At 50.2% G+C, this 9,973-nt stretch overlaps 2 protein-coding genes across 2 annotated transcripts in view; one reads left to right on the top strand and one right to left on the bottom strand.

Annotated features, from left to right (window-relative positions):
• Window positions 1-326: 326 nt before the first annotated feature.
• Window positions 327-7,951, bottom strand: wbp2 (WW domain binding protein 2). Its single transcript, XM_084475273.1, has 8 exons — window positions 6,371-7,951; window positions 5,226-5,334; window positions 4,621-4,756; window positions 3,931-4,023; window positions 3,118-3,267; window positions 2,477-2,599; window positions 1,901-1,977; window positions 327-1,799 (listed from the first exon to the last, which is right to left on the bottom strand). The coding sequence occupies exons 1-8, from the start codon at window positions 6,640-6,642 to the stop codon at window positions 1,752-1,754; spliced, it is 1,008 nt and encodes a 335-aa protein (XP_084331399.1). The 5' UTR covers window positions 6,643-7,951; the 3' UTR covers window positions 327-1,751.
• A 92-nt stretch (window positions 7,952-8,043) lies between these two features.
• The window catches only part of unc13d (unc-13 homolog D (C. elegans)), a 24,060-nt gene continuing 22,130 nt past the window's right edge, over window positions 8,044-9,973 (top strand). Inside the window, 4 exon segments of the mRNA XM_084475654.1 lie at window positions 8,044-8,253; window positions 9,296-9,331; window positions 9,446-9,499; window positions 9,604-9,660. Of these exon segments, the coding sequence (XP_084331780.1) occupies window positions 8,188-8,253; window positions 9,296-9,331; window positions 9,446-9,499; window positions 9,604-9,660 (213 nt within the window). The 5' untranslated portion in view covers window positions 8,044-8,187.

The following is a 9,973-nucleotide window of genomic DNA, read 5'->3' as shown; positions in this document are numbered from 1 at the left end:
TGATTTGAGGAAAATCGTGAATTTTTGCAAGAGTCCATCAAATGGAACCAAAGTCTCACACATTAAAAGGAGCAGGTTAATGTTAGTGTTATGATGACAGCTCTGTGCAAAGGGTCAATGGAAGGCCCGTCTACAGAGCAGCCGGCCACCCTAAGGTATCTGGAAGGGCGCGGTCAGAAGTTTGGTTCCTAGTTTGGGCCCCTAATTGACAGTTGAGAGTAGCTGGTAGCTGATATAATAGCACCCACACCTGGTGGTGAAATAGGGGCCCTTTAGCGGAGTACTTGGTGGTTCTGCGGTTCTACAGGTGTATAAAGAACAATGGCATATCAAGATCCCCCAAACCACAATCCACCTTTTATTTTGTAACGCACCATTTAGTTACTCAAAGCAGAACACACAACCGACCAGGGTTTGACCGCTGTGAATAAATGATGAAACAAAAGACGATTTGTGCTTCACTTCATCAAGATCAGTTTAATAAAATCCACGCCAATGCAAACATGCATCAGTTTAGTGTGCGATTATGCTTCGTTTTTTTTTTTTTCCCATGACTTCAAAATAGATCACATAGATTAAATACAGTGCTTTTTTTTATTAATATACATACAGCCAAGACAGCAAACAGTGGCTCGACGCCCAGAAGAAAAGCTGTATGCCTCGTGTCACACTGAACTTAACGGGTGACACACGGAGAGGAGGATGAAGTTGAAGCCCAGACTCATAAAGTGCTTGGATTTTAGGTTATTTTTCTAAAAGATCGGCCTCGTCAGAGCCGTCAGTTTAAAGCGCAGCCGCCCTTTTGGTCACATCGTTAAAACAGACAGGGGGGGAATTAACAAAAAGATTATTTTTATCTTCAACAGACACGGAGAAAGGGACGCCGGTCGTCCCCGTGTCCACAATGGGCCGACAAGTCTCTGCTCTCACTCGCTCGGTAATGGCGTTAAATCTGTTCTCTCTCTAATCCCGGATCAACGACCGCAACTAAGCACCATTCTAATCTTTGCATTCAGCCGCTACAAACGTCCACCCCAGCCCCCACCCCAGTGACCCCCCATCCTTACAAAAAGCACGTCTTCTTCTATGGTAGTGTTATGTCAACTGATAAAATATCTCATCTTCTTTACAGCCCAAAATCCTGTACACGCAAATAAATTATACAAAAATAAAACACTGCATTTCTTCTTGCCTCTCTAATAGGTTTAGCGGAGGAATAGTTTCAGTCTTGTTAAACAATCAGGCCAAGCTTAATCTACCGGGAAATCGGGTGCAAAACAAACGTTGGAACGAACGACTCGAACAGGCAATCACTGCGAGCGAAAAACTATAAAGTTACACGACGGTGAGAACGCTCTCCCCTCGGCCCGTCCTCAAAGCGTTGGCCCGACACAACACCCCCTCCCCCATATACAATCATATCATCACAATAAAGACTTCCATGAACACCGTGTTGTCAGGACGACCGCCGACTCATTTCACATTGAGACGCGCTGAGCTGAGCGCCACGCGAGGGACACGAGCAGAGGAGGAGATGATCGGTGAAGGGAGAGCCGGCGCAGAACGAAGAAGAATATACACGATACAAACGGACAGTTTGATAATAATAAAAACAGCTATGTTTGCTATATTCGGCAGCCAATTAGCAAAGGAAATAAACGGCGAGTTAGTGTAGAGCGAGGGGGACGCAGCTGAGCACAGGATGGAGAGAACAGAGGAGACTGGGGTGGGGGTGGGGTGGGGGGGCCAGTCTACTGGTTCTTCTTGTCTTCGGGGGGGGAATATGGTGGAGGCTTGTCCTACGAGAGAGAGCACAAGGGTAGACAACAATGAGCGTGAACACACGTGGGGTTCAAAAAAAATGCCGCTGAATGAGCCCCACTGCTCCTCGGAGACTCACCTGCGGCAGGTAGACGTGGGAGGGAGGGAGCGTGGCGCAGCTGGCGCTGGCCGCCGCCTCCGCTGCCTTGGCCTCCGCTGGGGGACAGACGGGGGAGACAGAGAGACAGGGGGAGGAAGGGGAGGGGGACGGGAGAGGGAGAGGGAGAGGGAGGGGCTCGTTAATACAATGAGTCGGCCTCATCGACTTCATCCCCTAGAGCAGCTTTTCTTGAACTCCGGGGCTGGAGCCAAACGGGGTATTGATCCCGTTAAGAGGAGCGATGCGGCTGGGCAACGCAAAGGAGAACTCGGGACGCTCCTTTTATACAGCGCTTCTCTTAACCAGTGGCCACTCAAGTGCTACTCACATACAATGCTGCCTCACATTCACCCATTCATGCACACATTCACACCGATGGCGGAGTCAGCCACACAGGGCGACAGCCAGCGGGTCAGGGTGAGGGCGTCTCGCTCAGGGACACCTCCACACTCCCGGCTAGGAGGAGCCGGGGATCGAAACCAGCAACCTTCCGGTGACCAGCCGACCCCGCTCTACCTCCTGAGCCCCAATGAAATCCGAGTAAATGCGTCTCACCTGCTGATGTGGACGGCAGGTCAGGGACATGTGGGGGCTGCTGACCCAGGGGGGCAGAGTAGGGAGGGGGGGGCATGTAGGCTGCAGGGCCGTCAAACGCTGGAGGGTTCGGGTAGAATCCACCTGGACCCGGGGGGGGGGGGGGGCGGGGGGGGGGGGGAGAGGAGAGGAAAAAAATGACCCAACAAGCAACCAACACAGAATGAACTCAATTAGGCATAGATGTCATTCAGACTGAATGCCCCTCGTCTCAACCCCCTTCACAGCGACGGCTCCCATTGGTCAGGCAATAAATTCAGGTGGCGGTTGAAACGAGTGCAGTCATAATATTAAAAGGTGACAGATTATACCACCAGGTGTGCGTGTGATGAGCCGTTACAAGCCGTTTGGTCTGCCTGTTCTGACATCACAAGTGGGCGTGTCCACCTAGATGTGTGCTGGATAGATCAGTCTACCAGCCTACCCAGTGGACCGTAGCAAACGTTTCTCATCTGTCCAGCACACATCTAGGTGGACACGCCCACCTGTGATGTCGGAAGAGGCAGATTTTCCAAACCGGCTTGTAACGGCTCATCACACTCACACCTGGTGGTATAATCTAAGTCACCTTTGATAGTACTAATGAAGGTCCTAATGAGTACCTGTGGGCGGGGGGTTGGGGTAGTTGTAGCCGGGAGGGGGGCCGGCCGGGTACATCCCGTTGGTGGTGGGGGGCGGGGGGTAGGCGTACGCCCCGTTGGCCATATATGGGCAGCCGCCGAACCCGGCCGTGGCCGGCTGACCTCTGGATGCTGCGGGACAAGAGACGAAGGTGAGAGGGAGCACAGGTGAGATGGACCACAGGTGAGATGGACCACAGGTGAGAGGGACCACAGGTGAGAGGGACCACAGGTGAGAGGGACCACAGGTGAGAGGGAGCACAGGTGGGAGGGAGCACAGGTGAGAGGGACCACAGGTGACAGGGACCACAGGTGGGAGGGAGCACAGGTGGGAGGGAGCACAGGTGAGAGGGACCACAGGTGACAGGGACCACAGGTGAGAGGGACCACAGGTGAGATGGACCACAGGTGGGAGGGACCACAGGTGACAGGGACCACAGGTGAGTCACCAATCACATGATAGATGATTCTTCATCAATCAATAATAATTTCACAGGTGAGTGATCACTGTCTGCGTTCACTCACCTGAGTGAGTAATCAAACACACGATTGACGAATAATCACACGATTGATGAGTATTCATCCGTCAATCAATTATCATCACCTGTGTGATGACATGCCTCCCCTTGAGTCATCAATTCCATGATTGACGAATAAACCACACAACGAATAATCACGCACCTGTGAGTGATGATTAAATATTGATGAATAATCATCAACCATGTGATTATTGGTCATCAATCATGTCTGGGAGAGATGACCTCCCCTTCCGTGCACTTGTGTCGGTCCACGTACCTTGGGCCGCAACCTGCAGCATGCACTGGCCGAACTCGATGGCTCCGCCCGCGGCGAAGACCAGCTTGAACGTGGCGGCGCCTTCCCAGCCGCCTGGAACACACGCAGCGTGCTTCAATACGCAGTGTTTGCATCTCAAACGGGAGAATGTTGTGTGTGCGTTCCAGTATTTGCGTTAGAAACACGTGGATGTCCTCCACTCATGTCCTCTCTTTCCCCTGTGTATCCCTGGTCAGGGTTGAGTTGATTATTTATATATGATTCCCGTCATATGACCCGAGCACGGCCCGGGGAAACCAAACCCATTCATCCTACCCCCGTCGACGACAACAAAGACCGGGCAGGGATTCTTCCCAGAGCTGCGACTGTCCTACAGAGGGTATGAGAGACCTGTCCTACAGAGGGTATGAGAGACCTGTCCTACAGAGGGTATGAGAGGCCTGGGCCTGTCCTACAGAGGGTATGAGAGGCCTGGGCCTGTCCTACAGAGGGTATGAGAGGCCTGTCCTACAGAGGGTATGAGAGGCCCGGGCCTGTCCTACAGAGGGTATGAGAGGCCCGGGCCTGTCCTACAGAGGGTATGAGAGGCCTGTCCTACAGAGGGTATGAGAGGCCTGTCCTACAGAGGGTATGAGAGGCCTGTCCTACAGAGGGTCTGTACTGCGGGCGGGCCGTGGTGGACGGTCGTACCTCCGGGCTCGGCGTTGACGGAGCCCTTGATGTAGTTGGCTCCCAGGACGGGCTGCTTGATCTCACAGCCCTTCATGAGGTAGAAGGGCATCATGAAGGACTGCAGGGCGTCCTTCCCCTTGGCCAGGAAGATCACCTGCGCCGTGGCACACACCAACTCATTTAAGGGGTTGGAAATGCAGCGGAATTATCTAGAATTGTGAGGCCAATAGTTGTATTATTTGATGTTTAAAAAAAAAACGGGTTAGGGTTAGTCCACATATTATTTACCTTTCTTAATTTACAACATGGAGCTTACATTTGGCTCACACAGCCTTTTAATCTCGATACTCTGAGTATCGAGTATTGATGATGTGTTTTCAACCTTTAGATGGCAGCAAACCAAACCAGCCACGACGGTAGGCCTCTCTTTAAAAGCTTTTCATTTCCTCCACCAGCTTTTTTTTTATTTTTATAAAACTTCAAAAAGGCTTCAGTTCCACTGAGCGTAACGACCGTCTTTATAAATAGCTACAGCATCAGAATGTAAGAGGTAAGGATGATGTCGCTGATGAGCGTGGTGAGCTGCGTGCCCCCCTCCCCCCCCGCCCCCGTCTCCGTCTCACCCTGTAGGGCGTCAGATACACGCTTCCCTTCTTGCTCTTCCTGAAGGCCTCCGGTAGGCTGTCGGCCTCACAGAACACCAGCTCCACGCTGTCGTGGTTCATCAGGATACTGAGGGGAGGAAGAGAAGAGCACAGGAGGAGATCAGAGTAGAACACACTAGAATCGCCTTAGCTCAGGAGGTAGAGCAGGTTGACTCGCGAACTCGCGGAAGGTTGCTAGTTCGATCCCCGGCTCCTCCTCCTAGTGTCGATGAGCAAGACACCCAACCCTAACCGCTCTTGACCAGGCTGGCTGTCGCCTTGCATGGTCGACTTAAAGGGTCTGCTAAATGCCCTGAATGTAAATGTCGAATGGTACCAGAGATCTTTGGTTTTCATATCGGGCCCGGGTACTGTTGCAGCGTGTTTTACTCCCAGCCAAAAGGGCACTGGGTGCATAGCTCCCAGCGTCTTGCACTGCAGTCTACCTCTGCTGAATCCTGGAGCACTGTGCCTCACCCCAACTTCATAACACACCATGTTGCTTTGGAGAAAATCTTCTGCATGATGACTGAATGGTAACAAGTAAAACAATGGCAAATATGAGTCCACACCAGCTCCAAGTACTATTGCTGAACCATATGAAAGCAAACTACACATTAACCACCATGTATTTGGTTGTAGTCGAACATGCCGAACGTGTTTCATAACGTTGCATTATTCACCACGACCCAACAACACACGTGCACAACTCCACCAGTAAACCCAGATCCCAGTAGGCACCAGTAAAGGCCTCCCCTCTCGCAGTGGCCTCGCTGTGGATCACTCAACTCATTCAGGGTCGGGACACCGTTTGCTCGGACGATAAAAAACCCTCACGTTATGACGCCGTTATCTGTCCCCCCCCCCCTTATCCCGTTGTAAACCTGCCCGTCCACAGGGTCCGCGGATTGTGGACCCTGGAGGTGGACCGTGGTTCACCCAGCAGAGAGTCCCTTGGAGCCGACCAGCCTCTCCGGAGGAGAGGCTGGTCGGTCAGCTGACGTACGAGTAGTCGTGTGAAGTAAATAATGGACGTGGATCGGGCGGCATCGTGCCCACAGACAGCCGGAGAGGGGTGATGAGGCTATGTGTGTGCTTGGTTCACCAGCTGCGTGGTGGGTTACCTCTCACTGTTGTTGATGATGACGCCCCCCGACTCGGAGCTGTTCTTGTTCAGCGCCATCTCGACGTCCTCCCACGCGTGTTGCTCTGAAGGGACGGCGAAACGGATGGTGTGACGGGAATCGAAGTGGTATCTTGTGTGTGTGTGTGTGTGTGTCTGGCGGCTCGTACTACGCTGGCAGTGCGCGGTGAGTGAGTGTGTGTGTGTGTGTGTGTGTGTGTGAGTGAGTGTTGCGACGACGGAGAAGACGTCGATGCACCTGCACTTCCGCATCAGGCTCCGCCCACACCGTGACGTCAGGGCGTCTGAGCTGTTAAATACAGGCTCTGTGGTGCGGACGCTGCAGGATCTATTCCATAGATAGATAATGATGAGGTCTATATTTTATTACCCTGCAGTAATTTGCCCATAGTTGTCCTCTACTGTGATGGTTTTTATTTATATTTATTTTACATATAGTTTATACCTACAGTATGAAAGTCAGAGCTCTTTAAAAGACCCAGTCCAGTAGTCTAGTCTCTATACAATCCCTACAATGAACATTTACATTAACATTTACATTTAGGGCATATAGCAGACGCTTTTACCCAAAGCGACTTACAAAAAGTTTGTCATAAAAAGGTGATGCAACAATATATCTCTGTGGGTACAGTGAGGATGTTCATAGAACCAAGTGCAAAGCACTAACCATCACTAGGTTAACCCGTTCCCCGTACAGAGATAGCTGTCACAGATGTGTGTATCAGTACATCAGTGTGTGAAAACTATGTTCCGAAGAACCTTAAAGGAAGGGTTCTTACTTGTCCTACAGTTTAAGTTTAAGTAGGAAAGTTATTCTGAATTAGAATAGTTTATTCTGGTGACCAAGAGGCCGAGCGTGCTAGCGAGCTGTCTGTGGTCAGCTCTCTCACACAGTCACAGTGGGCACGGCCCGGAGCAGAGAAGTAGGCACTTTTGCAACGTGACCGCTAACCTTCCATTCTTAGCTAATTCCGAGAATCGTGTGGTACGACTGAAACCGGCCCCGAGCCCAGGGTGAGATGGAAACGCTTACTGGATGAGGAGGAGAAGAATAACACCTTCGTACGGAAAGTATGGACCGCGACCCACACCTCACGCCCCCACTGGCCGTTTTATTAAGACTGCTTTTGTTTTGTGTAGAGGTTGAAAAGGTCCGTACACAAGGCCAGACCGAGGCAGACCATGCAACGAATTTCCAAGAGTATGGGGATTCATGGAGAGGACACCTCAAAACTCTTTGCTCAAGAGCTGTGGTCAGGTTGGGTCAGGCCTTGCGTGTCCGTCTAGCTTGTGTTGTCCACAAGGCACGCACTTAAGAGGATGTATTTGTGTACGACTTTGGAGAAAAGGTGAGAGGCTGTTGAGATGTAATCAACCCCCAACCGTCCCATCGCCCCAGATGAAGAAACACTGATGCAGAACAGTTACTGCCTTCGACAGGAAGTCAGGACTTCCTGCTCTGTCATAGCAAGTGGATAACAAACATGCTGTAGACGCCTCTCTCTCTCTTTATCTGAGTCTCAGTGTCTCTCTCCTACTCTCTCTCGCTCTCTCTCTCTGTATCTCATTGACTCTCTCTCTCTCTCTGTCTCTCTCTCAGTCTCTCTCTCAGTCTCTCTCTCCTCTCTGTGTGTCTCAGTGTCTCTCTCTCCTCTCTCTCTCTCTCTCTCTCTCTCTCTCTCTCAGTGTCTCTCCAGTGATAAGCTGGGACCTTTTGCATGCGACTCACCTCCTGTGCCTCACCTCCTCCTGACTCCTAACCGACGGAGCACCAGCGGCGGTTGAAGCCTCGCCGCCATGGCATCCAAGTCGTGCAGCGGGCTGGCCGTTCCCGGAGACAGTTCCCTGGATGCACCTGACCAGGTACGGTGACGTCGCCCACGCCATGTGGACAGAAGGGGCTTTTGTTTTTGTTGTTGTTTTGTTCTTGGGTCGGGCTCCGTGGTCTACAGCGGAGTCCTGGTGTTCTGGGGAGACGCGCTGTCACACTCAGGGCTGCTGGGATGCTGCTCAAGGCCCCACTTCTGTCTGAATCGAGTTGAATATTTAGAATTAAGAAAGTGGTTGTCGTTTAAGTTAGTTGAAGATATGTCAAATAGAGAAAGAATACAGAAATTCCCAAAGTATGTATATGAGGAAGTCATCGGAAGAAATATAGGAAGTAATTCGGCCCTAATGGCTATTTAAAAAATGTGCTGCATGATTCATCTGAGCGATTCGTCAGCTAATGCCTTATAAAGCATGTCACTCCTGTGTGTGTGTGTGTGTGTGTGTGTGTGTGTGTGTGTGTGTGTGTGTGTGTGTGTGTGTGTGTGTGTTCAAAGAGAGAGAAAGAGGTCTATGTTTGTGTTTGGTACATTGCACACTTTGAATGTATACCACCAGTATGAAAGAGATAGTCAGAGACACGTTCGGCACGATTTGAATACACGCCTGTACGTATGGTGCTGCTGAGATCTGATCAGAGGGTTATAGCGGGGAGTCTGTTTCCTCATGACTCGATGAGGAAGCTTTTCACTGAAAAAAACGTATTGATTTTTATTATAGTCAGTATTTCCTGTAAATTGAATCATTGAAAGAATGCAACCAAACAAAATAACCTGTGTTTGGCAACAAGATGTGTGCTAAGATGTAGGGTATTTTTGCATGAAAGGACAAAATCTGTCCTTTCATGTGTGTGTGAGTGTGTGTGTGTGTGTGTGTGTGTGATTGTGTGCCTCAATACCTCAGCTTTGTCAACATTCTACATTCAATTTAATATTCAGTAGTCAATAGTTAGTTTGCCATTACTTCTATCATTCTTTTATTTGTTATTCTGTGTGTGTGTGTGTGTGTGTGTGTGTGTATTCATTAATTATTCATTCATAATGACCCTAACCCTAACCCACTCCCTGTTCCTTCCCAGCGGGTTCTTGGCTCCCCACGAAACCGACACAGACAGGTAGAAGGCCTTTGGTTCCACGCATCCGTCTCCATCTCTCCTTATTGTTCTCCATCGGTCTGTGACGGAATATCTCCTTGTGTGTGTTTCATGTTTCTTTGTCTTGTCCGTCAGATTTCGCCCGGCAACACACGTAAACTAGGAATGACCCGGAAGAAGGATAGAAGGGTGAGATGGACGTGCATCACCAAACTGTACAATCCACAATCTTACCTCAGATCACTGCACGATCTGGTGGTTTTGGGGTAAAGTCAAAGTCTGACTGTTCTCAGGATTTACAAGACGACGAGCAGCCCGAGGAGAAGGAGAGGAAACATAAAGAGCTCGAGGTACGCCACGTCTCTTTTCATAACTACTGTTCATAGATATAATGTACTAGTTCAATAAGTACCACGGAATATACCATACATCTTTGTATCTGTTGTACATTCAGTGGAATGAAACAAAGTCTTCATAAACCACAGAATTTAGGATCCATGAAGTAACGGATTAATACGTTTGCACGCCATCCCGAAACCACGTACAACGTTGAACATGACACAGGCTGCACGCAAAGACTCTTTTAAAACCCGATTCAAACCCTCGGTTAACCAACCCCACCCTTCACCACATCACCTACATTCCAATGTGGCACAACATATC

Source organism: Micromesistius poutassou (assembly GCF_964030765.1).
Source record: "Micromesistius poutassou genome assembly, chromosome: 11".
Lineage (NCBI taxonomy): Eukaryota > Metazoa > Chordata > Actinopteri > Gadiformes > Gadidae > Micromesistius > Micromesistius poutassou.
This window is presented reverse-complemented; position numbering and strand designations above follow the sequence as displayed.